Source organism: Microtus oregoni, unplaced genomic scaffold, assembly GCF_018167655.1.
Source record: "Microtus oregoni isolate MIOR12 unplaced genomic scaffold, Mior012 000036F_ref0000092, whole genome shotgun sequence".
Classification (NCBI taxonomy): domain Eukaryota; kingdom Metazoa; phylum Chordata; class Mammalia; order Rodentia; family Cricetidae; genus Microtus; species Microtus oregoni.
The window spans coordinates 23,038,486-23,066,097 of NW_024543095.1; the positions used below are offsets into that span (position 1 = coordinate 23,038,486).

General features: G+C 41.9%; 1 protein-coding gene across 1 annotated transcript in view; it reads right to left on the reverse strand.

Moving 5' to 3' along the window:
• Positions 1–15,678: 15,678 nt before the first annotated feature.
• Positions 15,679–27,612, reverse strand: part of Cplane1 (ciliogenesis and planar polarity effector 1) — a 94,529-nt gene continuing 82,595 nt past the window's right edge. Inside the window, exons 47-53 of the mRNA XM_041631271.1 lie at positions 25,999–26,130; positions 24,177–24,342; positions 22,691–22,749; positions 21,815–21,982; positions 20,872–20,993; positions 18,143–18,315; positions 15,679–16,825 (exon numbers count right to left, since the gene is read on the reverse strand). Of these exons, the coding sequence (XP_041487205.1) occupies positions 16,658–16,825; positions 18,143–18,315; positions 20,872–20,993; positions 21,815–21,982; positions 22,691–22,749; positions 24,177–24,342; positions 25,999–26,130 (988 nt within the window). The 3' untranslated portion in view covers positions 15,679–16,657. The remainder of the gene's footprint in view (positions 16,826–18,142; positions 18,316–20,871; positions 20,994–21,814; positions 21,983–22,690; positions 22,750–24,176; positions 24,343–25,998; positions 26,131–27,612) is intronic.

A 27,612-nucleotide genomic window follows, 5' to 3' on the forward strand; every position in this document is an offset into this window, starting at 1 on the left:
TACAAGGTATCTGTCAATTCTAGAGTTTTGGAACTTTCTTACAATGCAACTTACAAAGGGGGAGATGATGTGGAACTCCTTCTGTATATGTGTTGCTTTTATTGGTTAATGAATAAATAAGCTTCTTTGGCCTGTGATAGGGCAGAGTGGAGCTAGGTGGGAAAACTAAACTAAATGCTGAGAAAAAAATGCAGAGTCAGAGAGATGCCTTGTAGCCGCCTGCAGGAGACAGATGTGCTAGAACCCTGCCAGTAAGCCACAGCCACGTGGCGATACACAGATTAATAGAAAATGGGTTAATTTAAGATGTAAGAGCTAGCCAATAAGAAGCTAGAGCTAATAGGCCAAACAGTGATTTAATCAATACTGTGGTTATTTCGAGCCTGGGCAGCTGGGAACATATGAGCAGCCTCTGCCTGTTGTCGGTGTTTCTGTCCTACCCAGTTCCCACAGTAGTTAAGTTCCAAAGAAATCACACAGAGGTCTACATTAGTTATAAACTGATTGGTCCATTAGCTCAGGCTTCTTATTTACTAATTCTTATAACTTACATTAGCCCATAATTTTTGTCTGAGTTAGCCATGTGGCTTGGTACCTTTTTCAGCGAGGCAGTCACATCTTGCTTCCTCTGCAGCTGGGTCATGACTGCAGACTGCAGAATCCTCTTCCCAGAATTCTCCTCTTCTCATTGCCCTGCCTCTACTTCCTGCCTGGTCACCCTGCCTCTACTTCCTGCCTGGCTACCAGCCAATCAGCATTGTATTAAACAAGTACAAGAAACAAATGTTTACAGAGTAAAACCATTGTCCCACAGCATCTGCCAATATGTGCATGCATTCATGTATGAGCACACATATGCTATGGTATACATGCAAAGATCAGAGGACAACCTGTGGAAGTCAGTTCTCTCCTTCTACCATGTGGCTCCTAGAGCTTGAACCTAGGTCATTAGGTTTGTCGACAAAGACCTCTACCTGCTGTAGAGATGAATACTCTGCTTTGGTATGAATCTTGGTTTATTGATACAAATTTAAGGTCAATTTTGTTAATATATATATATATATATATATATATATATATATATATATATATATATATATTTCTGCTATTGATTAAGGTATTGTGATTGTGCAGTTCATTAAAAAAATAATGTATAATTAAGAAATATAGGTTAATAGATAATCATCAATCTTGTAGTCATGTTAGATTTTCTAGTTGGACAGATATGTATTTCAGATAAATAGGCATTCCTCAAATCTTTCAAAGACTACAGAATATGGCATTTATAATGTTTAAGAACTTAAGACCTTTCATGATAGTGAGACACTTCTGTTCATGGCAGCACAAAGCTGATGTAGGTCGTAGAGGCATTGAAGAGGCTCCTTATGGAGTTGGTTAGCCATTTGGGCCAGAAACTGCTCTTGTCTGGACTGCTTGACTGGACATGCAGGACCCAGAGAGAAATGACTGCTGAACTTGCCTAAAGGCAAGATGGTCCTTTGGGGTCCCTGCTTCATAAAAGACTCTACTAGACATTCTGCAGGATACAAAAGAAAGTGACTGGCTAACTGCCAATATACTCAGAACTATCTTTGCAATGTCCTGCATAATGAAAGGTCTTCTGGATACTATGGGCCTGTAGGCTGAAGATTGGATGCCCCAATGGTAGAGAAGAACCTTGAATGACTGTCCAGGCAGTGAGATGTCTCTGTCAATTCTCAAGTTTTGGAAGTTGCTTACAATGTACTTCCTATTTACTTAAGTAATATCACATCCTTCTGGAGTCTTTGATGGAGTTGAAGAATAGATAGGAAGTAGATATAAATATTGTAACTGTAATTCTTGTTTGATAACTGTTTTGTTAAATGTAATTTTACTGTGTTAAAGTTAAAGCCTTCCTTTTTGTTTAAATTGAAAAGGGGAAATGATGTGGGCGGTCCTTCTGTCTTGGTTAAAAAATAAAGAAACTGCCTTGACCTGTTGATAGGGCAGAATTTAGGTAGGTGGGGAAAACTAAACTGTATGCTGGGGAGAAAGAAGGGCAGAGTCAGAAGCCATGGAGCCACTGGAGACAGATGCTGGGAACTTCAGCTGATAAGCCACAGCCACATGGCGATATACAGATTAATAGAAATGGATTAAATTAATGTAAGAGTTAGCCAATAAAAAACTAGAAATAATGGGCCAAGCAGTGATTTAATTAATACAGTTTCTGTATGATTATTTCAGGGCTAGGCTAGCCGGGCGGCCAGGAACCAACAAGCAGCTTCCATCCTACATTTACCTACTGAGTCATCTATATTTTCATCTATATTTTCTTTCTTTCTTTCTTTCTTTTTTTTTTTTGGTTTTTGAAGACAGAGTTTCTCTGTGTAGTTCTGGCTGTCCTTGAACTACACTGATCTCAAACTCACAGAGATCCACCTGCCTCTGCCTTCTGAGTGTTGTGGTTAAAGGCATGAGCCACCATTGCCTGGTGAGTCATCTAAGAAATAAAGTTATAATGTACAAATCCTGGACTTAATATATTGAATTAATTGTATGATTCGTTGATTTACATTTCAGCTATATTTTAAATTTTGAAGTATTTGTTTTTCTCATTCTCTGGTTGCTCCTTTATGAAGGCAGCAAGCACCTCATATATCATTTGTCATTTGACCTGAGCCCAAGTAACATCATGTGTTCGGGTTTGACCAGGGTAGCAATTGCACTCTTTATTCTTGGAGTTCTGGTTAGAATTACAAACTGTGCTCAAACAGCTTCATTGTCAAGAAAGCAAGAATGAACAACATATTGTAGTCCAGACCTGAGCCCACCAGGCTTTCTGTCAGCATCTTCAAATCAGTGCTCAGAATGCACCTGTTGAGTCTCCCAGAGCCGATGCTTACCTACTCAGCTTAGAGGGAAGAGTCACTGCTCCATGGTGATGTCAAGAGCAAGGTCATGGAGAATGGCTCAGATCTGCTTCCCCTGTAATGTTTGGGTTGCACTCCCTTAGGAAATGAGAAAAAAAATTATTTTCATCTCTTGGCTAAACACCAATCCAAGCTAAAAAATGTTTATTACACATAAACAACCTGGTAGAGATAAACAGTTTGGGCTACTTTTATCATTTTCTTCTCATATTGGTTCATTCTCATTTTTAACATTGTAAAGTAGTTTGGGGATTGTCTTACTTAAGAATGGGTTTTCATGTGTATGTGTCATTGATTGTACTTTGTATATATCCATACTCTACTTTTATTCTTTTTTTTGGGGGGGGGGTTTCAAGACAGGGTTTCTCTGTAGCTTTGGAGACTGTCCTGGAACTAGCTCTTATAGACCAGGCTGGCCTTGAACTCACAGAGATCCGCCTGCCTCTGCCTCCTAACTGCTAGGATTAAAGGTGTGTGCCAACACTGCCCGGCTCTTCATTGGTTTTAATGTCAACACACACACACATTTGTGTATGTGCAAAACTGGATATCATGTTGAGCAAAGTAAGACACTCTTAAGAAAGAGAAATGTTTTCTTTTACATGTGTGTGTGTGTTTCTTTTCCTGAATCTGACTTACTTTATTCAACATGATTTCCAGTCCCATCCACTTTCTTGGATGGCTGAACAGTATGAATGTACCTGTTCATGGGCATCTAAGTTGGTCCCATATCTTGACTAGTGTGACTGCATTGCAGTAAACATGCATGTGTGTGACTGCACTGCAGTGAACATGCATGTGTGTGACTGCACTGCAGTGAACATGCATGTGTGTGACTGCACTGCAGTGAACATGCATGTGTGCGACTGCACTGCAGTGAACATGTATTGTGTGACTGCACTGCAGTGAACATGCATGTGTGCGACTGCACTGCAGTGAACATGTATTGTGTGACTGCACTGCAGTGAACATGCATGTGTGTGACTGCACTGCAGTGAACATGCATGTGTGTGACTGCACTGCAGTGAACATGCATGTGTGTGACTGCACTGCAGTGAACATGCATGTGTGTGACTGCACTGCAGTGAACATGATGTGTGTGACTGCACTGCAGTGAACATGCATTGTGTGACAGCACTGCATTGAACATGCACATGTGTGACAGCACTGCAGTAAACATGCATGTGTGTGACTGCATTGCAGTAAACATGCATTGTGTGACTGCACTGCAGTGAACATGCACATGTGTGACAGCACTGCAGTAAACATGCACGTGTGTGACTGCACTACAGTGAACATGCACGTGTGTGACTGCACTACAGTGAACATGCATGTGTGTGACTGCACTAGAGTGAACATGCATTGTGTGACTGCACTGCAGTGAACATGCATTTGTGTGACAGCACTGCAGTAAACATGCACATGTGTGACAGCACTGCAGTGAACATGCATGTGTGTGACAGCACTGCAGTGAACATGCATGTGTGTGACTGCACTACAGTGAACATGCATTGTGTGACAGCACTGCAGTGAACATGCACGTGTGTGACTGCACTGCAGTGAACATGCACATGTGTGACTGCACTGCAGTGAACATGCATGTGTGTGACTGCACTGCAATAAACATGCATGTGTGTGACTGCCCTGCAGTGAACATGCATGTGTGTGACTGCACTACAGTGAACATGCATGTGTGTGACTGCACTGCAGTAAACATGCATGTGTGTGACTGCACTGCAGTGAGCATGCATGTGTGTGACTGCACTGCAGTGAACATGCATGTGTGTGACAGCACTGCAGTGAACATGCACATGTGTGACAGCACTGCAGTAAACATGCATGTGTGTGACTGCATTGCAGTAAACATGCATTGCGTGACTGCACTGCAGTGAACATGCACATGTGTGACAGCACTGCAGTAAACATGCACGTGTGTGACTGCACTACAGTGAACATGCACGTGTGTGACTGCACTACAGTGAACATGCATGTGTGTGACTGCACTAGAGTGAACATGCATTGTGTGACTGCACTGCAGTGAACATGCATGTGTGTGACAGCACTGCAGTGAACATGCATGTGTGTGACTGCCCTGCAGTGAACATGCATGTGTGTGACTGCACTACAGTGAACATGCATGTGTGTGACTGCCCTGCAGTGATCATGCACATGTGTGACAGCACTGCAGTAAACATGCACGTGTGTGACTGCACTGCAGTGAACATGCATGTGTGTGACAGCAGTGCAGTGAACATGCATGTGTGTGACTGCACTGCAGTGAACATGCATGTGTGTGACTGCACTGCACTAAGCATGCATGTGTGTGACTGCCCTGCAGTGAACATGCATGTGTGACTGCACTACAGTGAACATGCATTGTGTGACTGCACAATTGTGACTGCAATGCAGTGAACATGCATGTGTGTGACTGCAACGCAGTGAACATGTGTGTGACTGCAGTAAACATGCATGTGTGTGACAGCACTGCAGTAAATATGCATGTGGAATTCCCTGTGCTATGCTAGCGTAGAATCCTTTGGGTTTGGACATAGGAGTTGCACAGCTGGATCCCATGGTAGTTTTGTTTTCAGTGTGGTGAGGAACCTCTGCACAGAATCCCACTGTAATGTATCATGTACAGCCGGCCTCCCACCAGCAGTGTATAAAAGGTTTTCTTTCCTCATCCTTGCCGGCATTTGTTATCAGTTGTTTTCTTTTCATCTGCATTTCCTGATGTCTACGGATGTGGAGCTTTTTTTTTTTTACTGGTCATTTGTATTTCTTCCCTTACAAACTTTGTTTATTATAAGATAGATATGGGGTGGGTATTTAATTTTTGAGTTCTTTATAGACCCTGCTAGATGTACAGTTGGCAAATATTTTCTCCCATTCTGTGAGCTGCCTCTTCACTGCATTCTGTGCAAAACACTTTTTATTTCACAGAATCCCGGACATTTCCTGCATGTTCATCTGTGCGCCCTGCCTGGTGCCGCTCATGAAAACCAGACGAGAATGATGGACCCTCTAGAACTGGAGTTGCAGACAGCTGTGAGCTACCATGTGGTGCTGAGACTCGAACCCAGGTTGTCTGGAATAGCAACCAGCTCTCTTAATGACTGAGCCATCAGATGCCAGTTCTTGGTATTCTGTCCTGAGCCATCAGAGTCCTTTGAGGAAGCCCATGACTGCCATATCTTAGTGTCCTGCCTGGGTTATCCTTTGGCAGTTTCAGAGTTCGTGGCCTTACGTTAGTGTCATTGATTCATTTTGATTGGATTTCCCATCAGGATAGGGCTATAATTTCACTCTTCTACATGTGGGTTTCAAGGTTGGGCACCAGTTATTGAGAAGATTGGCTTTTTCTGCCAATGTATGTTTTTATTTATTATTGTTGTAGTTATTGTTGTTGTTTTGGTTTTCACAAGACAGGGTTTCTCTGGGAAGCCCTGGCTGTCCTGGAACTCACTCTGTAGACCAGGCTGGCCTCAAACTGACAGAGATTTGCTGCCTTTGCCTCCCGAGTGCTGGAATTAAAGGCATGCACCTCCACCACCTGGCCATGCATGTTGTTTAAACCTTTGTCAAAACTCCAGAGACTGTAGCTGAATGGGACAAGTCCCTTCATTGTATCCCACTGATCTGTGTGTTTATTTTTGTGACAGTTCTTGTCATACTGTTCTTTTTATGGCTCAGTAGAGAATGGATCAGGTACTATGATGCCTCTTTCTCTTTCTGGCTAGGATTGCTTTGGTTATTTTGGGGTCTTTTATGCTTACAAATGAGTTTCTATGAATTTTTTTCTAGTCTTGTGAAGAATGCAATTAGAATTTTAATAAGGATTGCACTGAGTTTCTGGATTACTTTCTGTAATATTACAGTTGATTTCAGTGTCAACCTGCTGCAGATGAGAATCACCTGAGTTGGGAGCTCACCTGAAGAAGTGTCCTGACTGTCTTGATGGGTATGGAAGACCCACCTGGATTGGGGGCGGCACCTTCCATTAACAGCCCAGATAAAAGGCCTGTGCCAGAAGGTGGTCACCTCCCCTTTGGCTTGGCCTCCTCTTCTCTGGGCTTGGTTGACCCCGTGCTGCTGTTCATTTGCTGACAGCACCGCCAGCGTTTCCAGGCCCTTCATCCCGGACAACAGACTAGTGGCTCTCTAGGAGATTTCCCGGGCTTCGGGAGCCAGAAAGGACTGAGGCGTCTTGCCTTGTGGACCAAGTAGCTGCCGGTTGTCTCCTCCTCACACCCTCTAAGAAACAGCTACTGTGGGACAGCTGACTACTGAGGTCTTCAGCTTCAAGGACCCACTCTCAGGGCCTTGGCGTCTCAGGTATGATTTGGCTTTTACTATTTTAAATCTGACCTAATAAATTCTCACAGGTGTGTGCGTGCATGAGCTTGTGTGTGTTTCCCATTGGTCTGTTCCTCTAGAAAACCATGACTAATACAAGTAATATAGTCATTTCCAGAATATTATGCCAATCTTGTCAGTGGGATGCCTTTCCATTTACAACTGCCGTCTTATTCTTCAGTGTTTTAAAGTTTCATTATAAGAGTCTTGCACTTCATTGTTTAGGTATATTTTAAACTGTTGTGAATGTAATGTTTTCCCCTGATTTCTTAATCAGCAAGTTCATTATAGATACTTAGAAAAACACACTTTATTTTATTTATTTTTGCCATAAATATTGATGCCTGGAGTCTTAGCACTTGGGAGATGTACCAAGGCCAATCTTGATTAGAAAATGAGTTCGGAGCCTTCCTTTTCTATATGACAGCCTGTCTCAGGATGGTCACGCTGGAGCATGTCTTTAATGCCACCTCTCAGGAAGCAGAGGTATGTGGATCTCTGTGAGTTTAAAGTATGGTCTACATAGCAAGCTCCAGGACAGCCAGGGGAGGAAAAAAATAGCCTGTCTGAAAAAAAAAAAAAAACAAAAGAGAAAAAAGGAAGTGTGCTGGTCAGTTTTGTCGATGTAAGACAAAACTAGACGCATCTGGGAAGAGGGCTCCTGATTGAGGAATTGTCTCCAACAAGCTGACCTGGAGGAAAATCTGTGCAACAGTTTCTTGATTGACGCTTCCTGTGGGAGAACCCAGCTCCCCGTGGGTGCTGCCATCCCTAGGCAGGTGGTCCAGGCTTCGATCTGAAAGTTTGCTAAGAAAGTCATAGGGAACAAGCTAGTAAGCAGCTTTCCTCCCTGGTCCTGCTGTAGTTCCTGCCTCCAGCTTCCTGCCGGAGCTCCTGCCCTGCCTCGCCTCTATGACAGACTGTAAGCTGTATGTGGAATAAGCCCTTTCCTCCACAACTTGCATTTGGGCAGGTTGTCGTTGTCGTTGTTGTGTCTCAATAGAAGCCTAACTAGGACTGAAGAGACACTGAGCGTTGTATTTCCCGCTGCTCCGCCGAAAGCCTTTATCCGAGCTTTGTTTCCTGTGAATTCTTGAGGGTCTTTTAAGTATAGATCATACAAAAAGGGATAATTTGACCCTTTCCTAATTGTAGCCTTTTTATTTCTTTTGTTTATTGCTATCGAAAAGGCTTCAAACAGCAAACACTTCGTTTTAACTGTTTAATAACTTTGCTGGCTCTAAATTTGACATACATAGCCTTTATTATTTTGAGCTATATTTCTTCTAGTTTCTTCTGGGCTTTAAAAATATTTTAATTATATTTTAAAATGTGTATGTGTGCATGTACACACACATGTGGAAGGCAGAGGACAATTTGTAGAAGTCAGCTCTCCTTCCACTATTGAGGTCCTGGGAAACCAACTCAGGTTGTCAGGTTTGGTGGCAAATATCCTGGCCACTGACAATATCCTGAGCCATCCAGACAACTCTTCTTCAGGGCTTTCAACATGAGGAGATGTTGGTCTTTGTTCAGGGTCTTCGTTGCAGCTACTGGGATGAGTATAGGACTTATGCACCTGAGTCTGTTTATGTGCTGTGTTACATTATTTATTTGCATATGTTGACACATTCTGGCACATCTGGAATGAAACCAGCTTGGTGATGGTTATAACCTTTTAATGTGCTATTGAGTTCAGCTTGCAAATATTTTATTGCCCCTAAGTTCTTCAGGGAAATTGGGCCGTAGTTTCTGCTGCTGTTGTTATTGTTGTTGAACTTACTTTTATTTTGTGTGAGTGTTCTGCCTATGTGCACATTGCTGTGAAGGTCAGAGGGAGACATCAGATCCCCTGGAACTGTAGAGATGGAGATGGTAACTCAGTGGGTGCCTAGAATAAAACCTGATCCTCTACACAAGAGCAAGTGCTCTTAACCTAGGAGTTCTCTCTCCAGTCTGTTATGGGATGGTGATCCTGGCTCCATGGAGTGAGTCTGGGTGGATGAGGACCCCGTGTTTTGGTCTTGAAGGTATGGTTAACATTGGTAGTGACTCCTTTTAGTCATGACATTTCCTCATTCATTGTTTCTGTTCCATCCTCTATCATGACAGATCTAGTGAAGGTTTTCTGTCCTGTTTTAATAGAGGAAGGTCGTATGTGTCTAGGAATTTGTTCATTTCTTCTAGATTTTCCAGCGTTTTACATATAAGCTTTCAAAATATCACCTCACGATCTTCTGGATTTCAATTTTATCTGTTGTAATGTCTCCACTTGTCACCTATAATTTAAAATGTATTTTGACTTTTCTCTCATTTTCTTTTAGTTAGTTTGACTAGGAGTTTATCAATCATTTCTCTATCCAATAGCCAACTTTTTGTTCCATTGATATTTTTGTATTCTTTTTATTATTCTCGATCTCATTCATTTGTCATGATCTTTGTTTCTTTCATGCACTACTGTTGGAGGAGGCTCCTTGTTTGTCCTGGCTGCTCAGAACTGAAATAATCACACAGAAACTATATTATTTAAATCACTGCTTGGCCCATTAGCTCTAGCTTCTTATTGGCCAACTCTTACATATGAATTTAATCCATTTCTATTAATCTGTGTATTGTCACATGACTGTTGCTTACTGGCTAAAGTTTTGGTGTCTGTATCCGGGGGCTATATGGCCTCTCTCTGACTCCACGCTTCTTTCTCCCGGCATTCAGCTTAGTCTTCCTCATCCAGCTCTGTTCTACCCTATCAAGGGCTCAAGACAGTTTCTTTATTCATTAACCAATGGTATTCACTGCATACAGAGGGGGATCCCACATCATGCTACTTTTGAATTTGGTTTTTCTAAAATACTGAAATGCATCGTTGAGTTACATATTTAAGATCTCTCCTATTATCTATCTATCTATCTATCTATCTATCTATCTATCTATTTGAGACAGGGATTCTCTGTGTAGCCTTAGCTGTCCTGGAACTCACTGCGTAGACCAAGCTGGTCTCAAACTCAGAGATCCACCTGCTTCTGCCTCCAAAATGCTGGAATTAAATGTGTGGTCTATCACTGCCTGGCCTGGCTGATTTTTAAAAAATATTTATTATGTACACAGTGTTCTGCTTGCTTGCATGTATGCCTACATGCCAGAAGAGGGCACCAAATCTCATTTAGATGGTTGTGAGCCACTGTATGGTTGCTGGAAATTGAACTCGGGACCTCTGGAATAATAGTCAGTGCTCTTAAACTCTGAACCATCTCTCTCCAGCTCCTGATCTTTTAATGTATTTAATGTCATTCCTACAAATTTCCTTTGTAATCTTCCTTTGCTGTATCACAAAGGTTTTGATAAGTTGTACTTTTCTGATTTCTTCAATGACCCACGAGTCATCTAAGAGTATAATATCTTCTTTCCATACATTTGCAAAGTTTGTGTAGCTTCTTATGCTATGGATGCAAGAAACCATTTCAACTTTTTTGTATTTACTAAGACTTGCTTTATGGCTTAAAATGTAGTAGTCTGTGTTAGAGAAAGTTCATAGGCAGCTGAGAGGCCCATGTATTTTAACTGTTTGTGGAGTAGTATGTCCAATATGGCCTTTCATCTGTGGTACAGATTAACTCTGATGTTTTTTGATGGAGTTTATTATAGAGAACTGTCTTAATTAGGGTTTTCATTGCTGTGAAGAGACACCATGACCACAGCAACTCTTATAAGAAAACATTTAATTGGGTGTCTCAGTTTTAGGGATTCAGTCCATTATCAGCATGATAGGGAGCATGGCTGTGTGCAGGCAGACTTGGCTGTGGAGTTGTAGCTGAGTGTCCTACATCTTGCAGGCAATAGGAAGTCAACTGAGACACCAGGACGTATCCTAAGCATAGGAAACCTCAAAGTCCACCCCCACAGTAACACATTTCCTCCAAGGACACACCCACTCCAACAGAGCCACACCTCATAACAGTGCCACCCCATATGAGATTATAGGGGTCAATTAATTTCTTTATTAAAAAAAGATTGATTTATTTATTATGTATGCAGTATCCTGACTGTATGTATTCCTGCAGGCCAGAAGAGGGCACCAGATCTCATTATAGATGGTTGTGAGCCACCATGTGGTTGCTGGAAATTGAACTCAGCATTTCTGGAAGAACAACCAGTGCTTTTAGAGATCTCTCCAGCCCCTTTTCTTTGTTCTTTTCAAGATAGTGTTTCTCTGTGTAGCTTTGATGTCTGTCCTGGAACTAGTTCTTGTATATCAGGCTAGCTTTGAACTCACAGATATCTGCCTGCTTCTGTCTCACGAGTGCTGGGATTAAAGGTGTGCGCCACTACCACCCAGCGTAGGAGTCAATTACATTTAAACTACCACATGAACCTACCTCTTGAATATAAGAATTGTGAAGTCCCCCAATGTTATTTTATCTGAAGCACTGTTTTTTGTTTTGTTTTGTTGTTTTGTTTTATGCCCAGTACCTGTTTTGTGAAATTCCAAAGTCCTGAAGTTTGGTGCATATACATTTACAGTTGTTATAACTTTTTGATAGCACATTACTTTATCAATATATAGTTACTAATGTATAATATGGAGTTACTTTATTAATACGTAGGCCCTTTTATCTCTTCTAACCTCGGTTTGGAGCCTGCTTGTCAGAATAGCTATGTCAGCTTGTGTGGGCTTCTGTTTTCTTGCTATGTTGACCCCATGTAACTCTCAGCTCCGGGTGCTTTGCCGTGGAGGAGTGTTTCCTGGGCGGGGCAGGGTGCTGGATCTTGTCTAATATAACCAATTAGCCTGTGTATTTTAGTTGAGGGCTGTAAGTGAGAGGTTCTCAGGGGCTCTGTAATTCTCTTTCCTCCTCTAGTTGCATTGCAGGGCGCCTGTTTCCTGAGTCACCATGAGCGCTCTCCTAGCTCTTCTGTGTGTTCATGATACCCACTGTCTTAGGGTTCCTGTTGCTGTGATGAAACCCCATCACCAAAGCAACGTGGGGAGGACGGGGTTTGTTTGGCATGTGCTTCCCCATCACGGCGTCACACAAACCCCAGGACTCGGGATCACTGTAGAAGAGGGGCTGGGAAGACTAAGGGTCGGAGGCGATGGAAGAATACAAGTCAATGGAGTCTTCAGGACACGGCAGTGCTGTCGCACTAAGAGCTCACAGCCATTGTGATAGCATATACAAGGCCAGCTCAGTACTGATCAGTTCAGCAGAAAGGGGAGCTGGCAGGAAGTCCCACCCCTAGCTAAGGAGCTAATGGCAACTGATAGCTAGGGGCAAGGAAGAGTCAGTTTTCTTCCAGAGTGTTCCCCTCAGGAGGTTGACCATACTTTAACTTTCTGTTCTACTAATCCACTTTAAGCTCTCTCTCTCAACTCCCTTAGAAGCACCCCCACATGGCCTCTTACTGATTTCTGGCCCGAGTATTCCAAATGAAACATACACAAATGAACATTCAGAGCTAACATCTGTAAAGGAGAGATGTGGTATTTATCTTTCTGGACCTGTGCTATCTTATTCAGAATAATTTTTTCCATATCCATTCACTTACCTGTGAATTTCATTTTCTTTTCTTTTTTTCTTTTCATTTTTGAGACAGGGCTTCTTTATGTAGCTCTGGCTGCCCTAGAATTTGCTCTACAGACCAGGCTGGTCTTAAACTCAGAGATCCACCTGGCTCTGCCTCCTGAGTGCTGGGATTAAAGCTGTGCACTACCACACCTGACTCATTTTTCTTAACTAAATAAATTATATATTTATATAATATACCAGATATTCATTTTCATTCATCAACTGATGGACAGCTAGGCTTTTTCTTTGATCCATTTGGAGGGATTTTTGTTTTAAAAGATTTGAGTGTCAGCCTGGTCTACAAGAGCTAGTTCCAGGACAGGCTCCAAAACCACAGAGAAACCCTGTCTCGAAAAAGCAAAAAAAAAAAAAAAAAAAAAAAAAAAAGATTTGAGTGTTTTGCCTACATGGTTTTATGTGATCCACATGTGTGCCTGGTGCTCCTGGAAGTCAGTAGGTGATGTTAGATACCCTGGAACTGGAGCATTGGATAGTTGTGAACCGCTATGTAGGTGACAGAACAGAAAGAACCTAGGTCTTCTGTAAGAGCAATAGGTGATAAGAACTCTCAAGGAGCTAGTGTGTGTGTGTGTGTGTGTGTGTGTGTGTGTGTGTGTGCATGCGCGCGCACATTCAGGGTGAGATATAAGAATTTAGTTTCCTCCTTCAACATGTACATACCAGATAGCCAAGCACCATTTGTTGAAGACGCTAACCTCTCCAATGTGTATCTTTATCAAGATTGAGGTGGGTTTAGTTGAATGGGCTTGACTGTGTCCTACATTGATCTACACGTCTGTGTCTGTGCCAGTACCATGCTGTTTTTATTATTATGGCTCTGTAATGTAACCTGAAAATAGGGATGATACCTCCAGCAACACTCTGTTTTACTTAGGGTTGCTTTGACTGTCCAGGGTTACTTGTAAATCTGTATGAATATTGTTGTTTCTATTTCTGAGGAAAACCACTGGAATTTTGATCAGTATTACAATGAATCTGTAGACTGCCTCTCATCAGAGAGCCCTTTTCATAAAATTCTTTTAATCCATGTGAGGTCTTTCCATTATCTAGTGTCTTCAATGTTTTGTTGTTGTGTTTTGTTTCTGGTTAGTTTTCAGAGTTTCATTACAGAGGTCTTTCACATTCTTGATTGGGTTTCTTCCATTTATCAAACCATTTTGGCACCTGTGGAATAAGTCTAACTTTACCATAATGAATGATCTTTGTTGTGAGTGTTAATTAGACTTGGAAGTATTTTGTTGAGAAGTTTTACATCTCTACTCAACAGCAAGCTTGGCCTATAATGTTCCTGTTGTCTTTATCTAGCTTTATGAAGAGAGGTTGGTGATGTTCCTTCCTTTCCTATCTCATGGGGAAAGTGGAGAGATCCTGGTGTTGCCCTTCCAAGGTTTGGTAAAATTCACCTGTGAGTCCATCTGGGTCTGCTGCTTTTTAGTTGGGAGAGTTAGAATTACTGATTTCTTCACTGCTTGTTATAGTTGCTTAAATTATCTCATTTTGGTAGGTCATATGTATTTAGAAATTAATATACTTCTTTTAGATTTTCCAATTTAGTGGAATGTTTTTAAGGTAAATCTAATGATATTCTGAATTACATTGGTATCTGTTGTAACAGCTTTTCAATTCTAATTTTTTTTTAACTTGGGTCTTTTTCTTTTGGTTAGTTTGGCTAAACATTTGTCAATGCATTTATATTCCCAAAGAACCAACTCTGTCTCATTGGTTCTTTAAATATTTCTCTTTTGTTAATTTCTGCCCTGATCGTGATGATTTCTGTGTACTGATTTGGGGTTTGCTTCTTTTTCCAGAGCCCTAACATATATCATTTATTTGAGACTAACTTTCCTAATGTAAGCACTGGGATATTTTCAGTGGATTCCACAGGTTTGAGGATGTGTGTTTTCATTCTCAGATTCTACAAATTATTTCACTTTTGGTTTCTTTAAGGACTCATTAACTATTCAAAGTTTTATTGTTTCATCTCCATGAGTTTGTGGGTTGTTGTTTTTTTTAGTGTTTCTCTTGGTATATATTTGGAATCTTATTTCATTTCAATTAGATAAGATACAAAGAATTATTTCCACTTTCCTGTATCTGTTGATACTTGTCTTGTATCCTAATATGTGCTCTACACTGGAGAAAGCTGCATGGGCTGCTATAAATATGTTTGGGTGCCGTGTCCTGTAGCCGGCTGCTGAGTCGTTTGCTCTATGACATCACCTAATTAGCATATTTATTTATTTGCTGTTGGAAAGACCTGCCTGTCAGCTGGTGAGGGTGGAGTGCCAAAATCAGCCACTACTGTTGCAATAAGGTTACTCTCTGGCTACATGTCCAATTGTATGTGTTTTCTGTCTACACAGTATTCTCTATGAATTATGTCTATGCAGACCTCAGCTAACAGAGTTAGAACTGAGAGGAAATAAGATGAATGAGTAGGCTGGCTAAGTACTGAGTGGGTAAAACAGCTAAATGGTGAAAGCGGGACATGGTTAGGACCCTCAGATTTTAGGAATTGTTAAAGCTATAGAAGGCTTTAATTAAGAAGCAAAAAGAAACAGAAATAAGATGTAATAAGGGTTTTATATGAGATGTGATTGAGGAATAGAACTAGGTGTAGTAAAAACAACACCCAAGACCTAACTGAGCAATACACAAACAAAAGCAGAGCCATCAGAGGACCATATGCCAGAGTGGGAACTAAGTAAAGGGACAAAACATCCCGGAAGTGAACTGCTCACCCAGCTGTGCTGAGCTGAGCGACCAGCCCTCAGATCCCTCTGACACTGCCTGGATTAATCGCCCACTACAGAGAAAGTTTAAGGTAGCTCGATCACAGCCAGGACATGCACAGTAGGCACACACTATTTCTGCACTGCATTCTCGGCCCCCAACACAGACTTCGGAAAACCATGAGAATACAACGACCAGATGATTCTGCACCTCTCCGATGCTTAACGGTGCTTTGGTTGAAGACCATGGAGCATGTCTGACGTCACAAAGTCGGGCACTCGGGACGCTTCAGCCTTTTCAGACAAGGACCCTTCCAAAGGACACCAAAACGACCCAAAGTGTCAGGGACTAGAGGTTCTTGGGATTTAGCCATTTCTTTGAAAATGATCTCCAAAACTAGGAGGCTGCCGTCCTTTGCTTTTCACAACGCTAAGATGAGCGTCTTAGAGAGGCGGCTCAGTGGACAAAAGGCGCTGCCACATCTGATGACTCCAATTTGAGCGCTGGGGCCGATATGGGAGAGAGAACAGAGAGAACCAACTCCTGCATGTTATTCTGTGACCTCCACACACGCACGCACAACACAAGATCAGTGTTGTTCAGCCAGGATTTCCATTCTCCTCTGCCTCTGAAGCACTCATCCTTGTCCCCCCTCCCCCAACCTACTCAGCCACAGAGCACAGACAAATGTTCATATGAAGTCGCCGGCTCTTGCTGGTCCTCGGCCCGAGCCTGCCCAACAGCTGTATTAAAGCAGAGACTGACTTTCCCCAGAGATGGCGCTCTGTCACATCCTCCACATGAGCAGTTTCTGCAAACAAAGGGTAGTAAAAGAGGAAGCAGATACAAGATTTTTTTATTCAAAATAATTTAAATATTGTGAAAACCTGGCTTGACATGTACGTATTGTTTAAATCATATCTTAAGATGAATCAATGATAAACAATACTTTTCTCTAGTTAAACCACCTTCCCCATAAAGTAATATTACAGACATGTTTATTCTCCCTCTTGCAATGGCTAGCCCAGGGAACCCCGTGGCTTCAGGCTGTAAGTCCCATCTCTAGCCTTAGACCCAGTGGACATTTGCGTTCTTATCCTCCACGCTGGCCACCATGTCTTCAATGGCTCTCCAGTCAAGCTTGCTGAGGATGCTGCCAGTGCTCTCAGACACGCTGTCCACGCCACCCGCCAAGAAAGACAAATCAGGTTCTTCCTCTTCAGTGGGCGACATGTCCTGTGGAGTTGGAAGGACAGTGGTAAAGGGAGCTGCCGAGCAGGTCTGCACTGACAAGGTGCAAACACAACTGTGGGCCTCAGATCTGACGACAGTCAAGATGGGCTCTGATAACCTGCAGTACAGTAATCTGTTCTTCTTTTTTAATTTATTTATTATGTATATAGAGTTCTGGAGACCAGATCTCATTATAGATGGGTGTGAGCCATCATGTGGTTGGTGGGAATTGAACTCAGGACCTCCGGAACAGCAGTCAGTTCTCTTAACCTCTGAGCCATCTCTCCATCCCCAGTAATCTGTTCTTATTAAAAAGAAAGAATCCTCGCTGGGCGGTGATGGCACATGCCTTTAATCCCAGCACTTGGGAGGCAGAGGCAGGTGGATCTCTTTAAGTTCACGGCCAGCCTATTCTATAAGAGCTATTTCCAGGACAAGCTCCAAAGCTACAGAGAAATCCCGTCTTGAAACAAACACACACACACAAAACAAAACAAAACAAAAAAAGAATTCTGATAGCTAAATGGGAGGACAGAGTTTGAAACCCTAGGAGATGGGCATGCCTACAATTCCAGCACTCTAGAAGTGGAGGATCAGGAGTTCAAGGATAATTTCAACTTTACATCGAGCTGGAACCAAGTCTGGACTTCTCAAAGGGCCTGGAGGGTGTAGACTCCAGGGCCAGAGAGATGGCTCCACAGCTAAGCATGCCTGCCTCAAGGATGAGGACCTGTACTTAGATCCCAGCCCATGGAGGAAAGCTGCATGCACTCTTAACCCAGCAGAGAAAGGCTAACCAAGGGGACTCGCTAGCCTGCCAATACAGCAGAGCCACCCTCTCAAGGGAACGGAGTGGTGGCTTGTGCATGTGTACCGCACACACACCAAACAAACTCAGATACACACAAACACACATACAACTAGGAAGAAACAAAAGGTGTGTGGGGGTATCTAACATAGGAGGAAAATGAAAAGACTCCCTGAAATGGTGACAGATCAGAGGTAACAGACATACAGGTCTAGAGAGCCAACAAAGAAAGCAATAGAGGGACAGAGATACTTACTTTGGGAGAGGGAGGAAGGCACTAGATAGATGTTAGAAATTTATCATTGGGTTCAAAGAAAATGAAAAATAAAACAAACACAAACCAGTAGAAACTACATGAGGTCCTATCTCAAACAAAACATACATACGTACATATGTAAATACATACACACAATGAAGGAAAGAAAGAAAAATTAGACAGATGGCCAAAGAAATCATCATTTTCAAATCTTACAAAAAAGCAGGAACACGGAAGAACTCTGGGCAGCACTCACCTGTAGCAGGGGCCTGTCGTGAAGAATCCTGTGGATTTCTGAAGGCAGAGTCCAGGGACTCACTACTGTCTCTTCTCTCTCATACTCCATGTACCCCTGCTCCACTGGAGGAGGCAGCCCAACAGCCCCATGGCTTTTCGTATGCTGCAGGCTCCAACATGGAGTATTAGAACCTTTAAAGGGAAAATGAAACACATAGGAACTAACCAATTCATTCAAATATGTATTGATTGTGACCTTATTGTTAAGGCCAAACCAGGTACCCTAGCGAAGATTTGATCCACAGGAGTTATAACAATGTGACACAAACACCAATTCCTACCACCTCTTCTGATTTGAAAGTAATGGTGATTTCACCTCTAGAGCAAGAATGCCTGTCTCAAAACAACAGAAGAAAAGAAGGAAGTAAAGAAGGTACCAAGTGGAGAGTCAACATCCTAACCATGAGGGCAGGAAGGTGAGAGGCCAGGCGGGTCCTTCAAGTGCTCAGGATACAAGCAGAAGTCAACACAGGCGACTACAAACACCTGCCCACCCCATGCCAACCTCTGGTACAATTAATTCTTGTCTAGACATAACTGTCTTGTTTGATAAAATCAACATAATTATTGACACCTAGAAAGACAATACAAGCGGTGTCTCCACTGACTTGAGTACCAGCTGCCTTTGACCTTGATGACCCTGTAGTTCTCTTTGGACTTACTCGGCCTATCTAATCTTGAGGTAAAGTCCAACATGCATTTTGTGTAACTCTGTGTAAAAAAATTTCAAAGTAGGGTTTTTTTACCTCAGTGTGGACAAAGCTTTATTTTTGATAAATTTTACATTGATTATGGAAATACACACACATGGTAAAATGGGTATTATGTTGTAATAAATTAACATTTCCACCAGGTAACAGATAACCAGTCAGCAAAACTCCTGAACACAATACACTATTAAGTGCCCTAGGGCTTTTCTCAACTCTCTGGGGGTATATGTCTACACATTTGCTACTTTGTGTCCTAGAGCCCACATTTCCTCCAGGTCCGCTTTGCTACTTTGTGTCCTCCGTCCTACAGCCCATATATCCAGGTCCCCTTTGCTACTTTGTTTCCTCTGTCCTATAGCTCACATTTCCCTTTCTTCCCTTTGCTACTTTGTGTCCTCCATCCTATAGCCCACATTTCCCTCTCTCCTCTGATGACTGTGTCATTGTCCAGTTTGTTTTGAGAACCCATGTGTAAAAGAGACCCTGTAATCATTTTTGTTCTCTGTGTGGTTAATTTTCCTTAGCACAAATGTCTCCTGGTGTAGACACAGTGTAGCAAAAGGCAACTCTGGTGCAGCCTGCTCAGTATGTTGCCTAGGCTCGTCTTGAACTCCTGGCTCAAGTGATCCTCTTGCCTTAACCTCCCACTAGGTGGGACTTGATGTGTGCTTCACCAGGAGAGCTCAAATAGCCTAAAGCACACTATAGAATCAAGGATAGCCTTGAACTCTTGATCCTTCCATTTCCTATCTCCAAGTACTAGGACTCTGGATTCTGCACGTATGCTTCCACACCTGTGAGAGTTAATAGTAGACCTGAAGGCCCAAAATAGGTACAGAATTTGGAAGATCCTAAAACCTAGACTGTTTGAAACAGAGACAATGGCCAGGCATTTGGTGGTAGTATACGCATACACACACATATATATGCTATAATACTTTCCTGTTAATATTATTAAACAAAAAATATGTTTTCATATGTTTAGGCAAATAAAGAAAAAAGCTCAACAGCTGAGTTTAACTTCCTAGCTAGCTATTCAAGCATTTCATTGCTCCATGGAGGGGAATGCAAAGATGAGGAAGAAAGTCAGTTGTGGACTTTCACGGTCTCTATCAGACTAACTACAGCCTCTTCATAGCAACTGTGTAAGTATTACCTTCCATTCATAATGAGGATATAAACTTAAAATTGAACATGTCACATTAGAATCCCTAAAGGATTACAATTCGGGCTGCCTAAGCCACATGCAATGGCATCTGTCTATAACCCTAGCTCTTTAGAAGGCTGATGTACAAGACTGAACTTGAGGTCTCTCTGAGATATATAGCAAGACTCAATCCTTTTTTTAAAATTTATTTATTATGTATACAGTATTCCGCCTGCATATATCCCTATAAGTCAGAAGAGGGCACTAGATCTCATTACAGATGTTTGTGAGCCACCATGTGGTTGCTGGGAATTGAACTCAGGACCTCTGGAAGAACAGCTAGTACTCTTAACCTCTGAGCCATCTCTCCAGTCTGCAAGACGCAATCTTAAATGGATAAGGATGTCTTCAAAGACACTCAGGGTGTAAAGGATGATTTCCACTAAGGAAGAGAGTACAAAATGGCTGGGAAACCAGCTGTTACAGAAGCAGGGAAGTTGTGGAAGGTGTGTGGGGCTGTGGAGAAGGTTTGGAAGTCTGTATGGGTGTGAGCTACTGCAGGTGACAGCAATGGCTCACAATGGGACCAATATAAAGACAGTTTTTCCATGGACTCCAAGAAGCCATGATGTAGGAGTGGCGGCTCAGGTTAGTAATCTTAGCACCTGGGACAGTGAAGCAGGAGAACTAGCATTGCAAAGCAACAGAGCAAACTCCTGGGATAAATAAAAGCTGCTCAATGCCATTGGAGCTTCTTCTTACTAATAAAATAACTTTGGAACCCCAAGAACACAGTCAAATCACAAAAGAAAAGGGAGCTTCAAATCTTACCTTGCCACCGCTGAGATGAGCCTTGGAGCTGCCCCAAGGGTTTCCCCTTTTGGAGATGACTGGAAATGTGTCTGCCTCCTCCAGGCTGGTTTATTAGCAAAGTCTGCCCATGTGGATTCTCTCTAAAGGAGAATCACTTGATTATTAAAAACTCAATGCTGCTTATGCTGTGCTGCAGTGTTACCTCAGACATCAAACACATTATTCTTCGAAAAATTTAAATTTTGACAAGCAAAATTTTAATAATATAAAAGATATATATATACCCATTTCAATTTCTCAATATATGTGGCAGTTTATTTATATACTTAATCTTCTATTTTATTGAAGAAAAATTCTTAGGTGCCTTTGATATTCTCAATAAGAACTATATAAATCACTAACATATATTTACACCTGTCTCTATTTAATAAACTTTTGCCTACTGAATTGCAGGGGTTAATTTATGGAGAGCTATGCTGAGCTGCAGCTGGATGGGCATGACTAGACAGGGGGAGGGTAACAATGAGGCATGCAGATGGTGAGGGGTGGCTGCTCCTGCCTGGATGATAATGGCAGGCGGGGAGGAGAGGAAGTAAGAGGCAAATTCCAGAAGAGAGAAACTTAACACAATTTTTGCCTTTTCCTTGGTTATTCTATAAATTTAAAAGAGTTCATAATTATGGCGCTAATTTTTTCACTTTATATTATATACATTTATATTATAACTCGAGGTAGCAAAGATGAAGAAGGGGTGTGGCTAGGCGGGCAGAGTGCACAAGGCCCAGCACACGTAAGCAGGGTGTGTAGTGCACACCTGTAATCCTCAGGAGGTAGTGGCTGGAGGCAGGGACGCTCACGGTCAACCTGAGATGCAGGAGACCCTTTCTGAAAGCAAGCAACTCTCAATGCTATGGTAGGTTCTGAGATTATTTTGCCATGTGACAGGCCAAACTTGTCTTACCTCCTTGGAGAAGAGCAACGTTGCTGTCTGCATTGCTGAGCGGTGGGGGATCTGCCAGGTAAGAGTTTGCCTTCAGGTGCTGTTAGCTGCACTGAGTCAGACAGCAGTTCATTCATCAAGCAGTATGCCTGTGAGAGCCGCTGACTATAGTGGTCAGACAGTAGCAATCTGTATTTAGAAAGAAAATGTCACTTTCCTGTTCCTTTCTAGAGTGAGCACACGTTCTACAAATCCTTCTACCTTCTCAGACTTCTCCTAGTCACTGGACAGCAAAGTGGATGACTACAGCCCCGTGGAGGAGGGCACTACAGGCTTACTTTATAATTACTGAGTTTGGGAGATGGAGGCAGAAAATGGCTACTTTGAGGCCAACCTGGGGACATATTGGCATCCTGGCTCAAAGAACCAGCACGATGGGCTGGAGAGATGGCTCAGAGGTTAAGAGCACTGGCTGCTCTTCCAGAGGTCCTGAGTTCAATTCCCAGCAACCACATGGTGGCTCACAACCATCTGTAAAGAGATCTGGCGCCCTGCGGGCATACATGGAGGCAGAATGTTGTATACATAATAAATAAATCTTAAAAACAACAACAACAACAACAAAAAAAAAAAGAACCAGCACGATGATGATAAAGGTGCTTGTGGTTTGGCTTCTGAGGTATTTCAGACACATATAGATGAATCCAGGTTGGTATGGGAGGGCAGCAGAAATAAGAGTGAATACACAAGAAAGGTTTGAAAGCAAATTCCTAAGCAGCTTTTCTTTTCATAAAGGGGTCCTCCCTTGACATTCTGTTACTAACAGGAAGCTATTATGTAACCCCCAAGGTGCAAGCGAGCTAGAGAGCATGTTGAGGGTACCAGCTCCAGACTCACCTATCTTTTTCACGTTTCATCTTTTCTCTTTGCCTGATCTGCCTTGAAGTCATATAAAACTGCACAGGAAAAATACCCACTTAGTTTATTATTGTTCAGTCCAAACAATTAAAGCACTAGACATTCTTCTGGCATTTACAAAGGTGCAAAACACCAGAAGGTTTTCTCTCTTAGTGTAAAATACAATCTTAGATTAAAACACCATGAACCCAACTTAGGTGGCTGAGGCAAGAGGATCATGAATTTCACGTTATCCTGAACTAAAAGAGAGACCTTATCTCTAAAAACCTAGTGCAATGAGTTCATTATGACTTATTTTTCAAATTTTATGCATTAGGACCAATGAGATGGCACAGCAAAGAAAGGCACCTCCTGCCCAAATCTAAAGACCCAAGTTTGTTCCTGGGACCCTCTGATGGAGAGAGAAAACCTTTACAGCTAGTTTACTCTAAACTTGCATAACTCTCTGCTTGGGTTTTGTAGGCTCTGAGTTATGTACCTATTCATATTGTACCTTATTCCGAGGCAGGGCCTCACTAAGTTGCTTAGGCTGAGTTTGAACCTACGTGATATCCTAAGGGAGGCCTTGAACTTGAAGAACTTGAAATCTTTCTGCCTTAGCCTCCCAGGTAGCTAGCTATACTCCTGGCTTATGCCACCAGCCGAGAGACCCTTCTTTTAATTCTGTCTCCATGAATGAACCATTTATTTTCAGCTTGGCTCCTTGAATGCATTTAGCATTCTGAGCAACTTAATAAATTGCTATCTCGAGTAAAAATAAAAATATTATTTGTAGAGCTGGATGTAGTAAGCATATTAAAAGCAACACTTTTAGTCCCAGCACTCAGGAGACAGAGGCAGGAGGATCTCTGTGAGTTTGAGGCCAGCCTGGGCTACATACAGAGTTCTAGGCTAGTTATGGACCAGGGCTCAAAAAAATTCTTTGCATCTATAAAATCAAGTTTAAAGAATACCTATTATGTATATTTGTGTGAATGGGCACACAGGGGTGTAGAGGAGTCAGAAGAGAAGGGTGTTGGGTCCCCTAGACTGGGTTACAGGGGACTGTGATCTGCCTGACGACCAAACTTGAGTTCTCCACAAGAACAGAACATAGACTAATCATTGACCCATTCTCCAGCCTCCCAAACTAAGCTTCAAAAATGTCTTTAGTATGTACATGGCTGTTTCAGCTACCAATGAGTTTCACTGAAAATGAAAGAAACAATTCCAACTGGTCACCCATTCAACCTCCTCGTCTGTTTAAAATGACAGAGCCTTAATTAGCCTGATAGAGAAAAAATATTTAAATTCATTAAATAGAGCAGTTTGCACACTAGCCTGACACACTTTGTTCAGATAACTGACTAACATTTGTTCAATAAAAAAGGCATCCAAATTACATTAATCTTTTCCTTGAACATCTGTCAGGAAAAACCTGTACATACGCAGTGAGAACGCCTTTCCTGGGGTACTACAGACTTACTGGGCTGTTTCTGGGGCAGAAAGGGTTGCGCTCCTGTCCCCTCTTTTCTGCCAGCTGACTTAAGTATTCTGCCATTCTCTCTTTTCGCTTTCTTTTCATCCAGATTTTAATCTCTCTTCTCTCCTTCTCAGTTCTTTGGGGGCATCTGCCAGAAGGATGCTGAATCCTGAAAAATAAGCAAGATCACTCTTGATATGCTCTGCAGAAGAAACCTTTCCAATGCTGCTGCTCTGGACAGAAGGCACCGCACTACACACTCAAGTCAGCCCTCTCTGCTGTGTTCTCAGAAAGGTCAGCAACAGTCAAGTACGGTGGGAAGCAGAGGCATGTGAGTTTCTAGAAGTTGAAGCCAGTGTGGTTTACATAATGAGTTCCAGACTAGCCAAAGCTACGTAGTGAGACCTTGCCCCTCCCCTCCACCCAAGAAAAAGAAAGAAAATTATGAGAATGCCCTTAGCAAATATGCACCCTGGTGCCTCACTGTAAATCGCATCTCGGCATCTGCTTTTCAGAGGACTCAAAGTTAATGTGCCAGTGGCTTCTATCTTAAGTCACTGTTCTGCAGGGACACTCACTAGCCCTCTGAAATACAGATCAGGTCTGGACTTGCTCACGCTGCCTTAGTAAACTGTCTTTTCTCCCTTGAGCTCCCACAGCACAACTAACACAACTCTGGACTATAATTTCACCATTCAAGACAAAAATCAAATTCTATCTTTAATTTAGTAGACCATTGACAAGATGTTCATAACATACTCATTAACTTCAGGGGATAAAAGGACAACTGAAGGCAATTAAGTAAGTTGGGGTTTATTCTCTTAACAGAGAGTGCAGGGGACCCAAATTTGAAGTGCAGCACCCATATCAGGAGGTTCACAGCCATCTGTAACTCTAAATCCAGAGGGACTTGAAGGTTCTGGGCACCTGCATGCACACATGTATATATGCTACCCCTGACTCAGATGCACACACATGTACATACCCTACCCCTGACTCAAATACACATAATTTTTTATTGTTTTTATTGAGCTATACATTTTTCTTCACTCCCCTCCCTTCATCTCCACACACATAATTTTAAAAATTTAAAAATACAGCCTCTTTGTGCTTTGTTTTCTGGTACCACCTTTTTGAGTTTGATTTTCAGTAAGTTAATAATGAAATTTAATTGAACTAGGAAATTCAGTTAAATTCTACTTGGTGATAAAGTCTCTCTATGTAGACCAGACTAACCTCAAACTGGACATCCTCCTGTCTCTACTTCCCTGGTTTTATATGCCACCATACCTGACAGGCTTGCCTATTTTATATAACTAGGTCAAGATGTATATAAAATTAAGAAAAACATGGATGGTGAATAGTCAGTTTTGATTCCATACAGGAAAGACTGAGAGGAAAATATACTTTAACGTTTCACAGAAATGCTACTATGATTCTCTGGGTTGATCATTAATAACGTCTACTAGGAAACAGACCTTATGATATGTTTACCACAGTGAGTCCAGGGGGAAGCTCCAGAACACAGACATACTGACTGAGTTACATACAACAGTGAGCATGCTGTTAGAGAAGACACCACATGAGGAAAACATCTATTCTAAGCTTCAAATCAAATTTACTATCATTAAACTAAATTAAAATGTAGCAAATTTTAAATATTTTTGAACCTGAATTATTTTAAGTGGATTAGATCCTTCTGAAGCTGGGATTTAATTCAATGGTAGAGTGTGTACTTAGTACCAGCAAGGCCCTGAGATCTTGTCTCAAACACATGCAGGACCCAGGGTCCCATGCCTAGCATGCACACACTTTCAATGATTACCTGGATATACTTCTAGCTTGTTTTTCTGTTAAGCCAAGCTCCTCACTGGAAACTCCACTCTTAGTTATAAGGTCATCGATGATGTCAGCAACATCAGTCAATCCAGTCACCTGGAGCTGATCTTCTGAAACACTTGCAAATAAAATTTCAGGAATAAGTTTGTTATCTATGACTTAATCACATTAAACAGAAATGAGTATGTAACACTTTTTCTAGAACATAAATGAGGGACACCTAGTCTTCTATTTCTAAATTCTGGGATCACTCAGCAGAAAAGCATAGTTATCAACGACTTCACAGAAAACTAGCTCTAAGCCCAAATAAAACATTTTTAAACAGTTCATCTGAAATAGTTCCAGACTTTAAGAAAGAAGCAAAATGGGCTGGAGAGATGGGTCAGTGTTAAGGGCACCCACAGTAACTACAGCAGTTCCTAGGGATCCAATGCCTCTGGCCTCAGCGGGCATCTGCACTCAACTCCACATGCCCACAGACACATATTAAAACAAAACTTGGGCTGCAAAGATGGCTCAGCAGTTAAGAGCACTGGCTGCTCTCACAGAGAACCTGGGTTCAAGTCCCAGCAGTCACATGGTGGCTCACAACTATCTGTAACTCCAATTCTGGGGGATCTGATGCCTTCTTTGGGCACCTGACACACAACTGGTACATAAACACACATACAGGCAAAACACTCACACACATAATTTTTAAACAAATGTTTTTTAAGTAGCAAAACTCCAATATACCCTTACTTAGCTTCCTCAAATGTGATCATCTGACATAATCTTATATCAACCAGAACTGGGGAATTGACCTATTATTAACTAACTTACAGACAATATCATATTTTTCTAATGGTTCCAACTAATGTTCTTTTTCTGCACAGAATCCATTTTGGTATAATAAATTTGCTGTCATGACATCTGTCTTCTCAAATCCAAAACAATTTCTACTTTTGTAGTTTTCATAACTTTGATGCTTTTGAGAAATCTTAGCTGGTCATTTTATAAAGTTTTCTTTGGTATGCCTCTATTCTACTCATGATCAAAATCATGCCGTGTTTTGATAAGAATGTCATGTCATAACAGAAATGCCATGCTCATACAAAGGCACATGGTATTGCTGTATTTTATTACAAGGAGCTATAGGTCTTTAAACGTTTTTTTTCCTATGTGGGTGCTGGAACCAGAGTTCTCTGGAAGAATAGTCTGTGCTTTTAACCACTGAGCCATCTCTCCAGCCCTGGAGCTATATAGGTCTTAACTGCTGTAGCTTAACACATAACTTAAGGATGCAGCTAATGCAATCTCATTACTATTACATTCCAATTACCTAATTCTAAAACACCAAAAAATATGATGCAGCACTCCCCAGTTTCCTAAAATACTCATCAGGAGCCGGGCGGTGGTGGCATACACCTTTAATCCCAGCACTCAGGAGGCAGAGGCAGGCGGATCTCTGTGAGTTCGAGACCAGCCTGGTCTACAAGAGCTAGTTCCAGGTCAGGCTCCAAGTCACAGAGAAACCCTGTCTCGAAAAAACCAAAAAAAAAAAAAAAAATACTCATCAGGAATGGAAATTTCTAAGACTTCTTTAAACTACAAAAAGTGT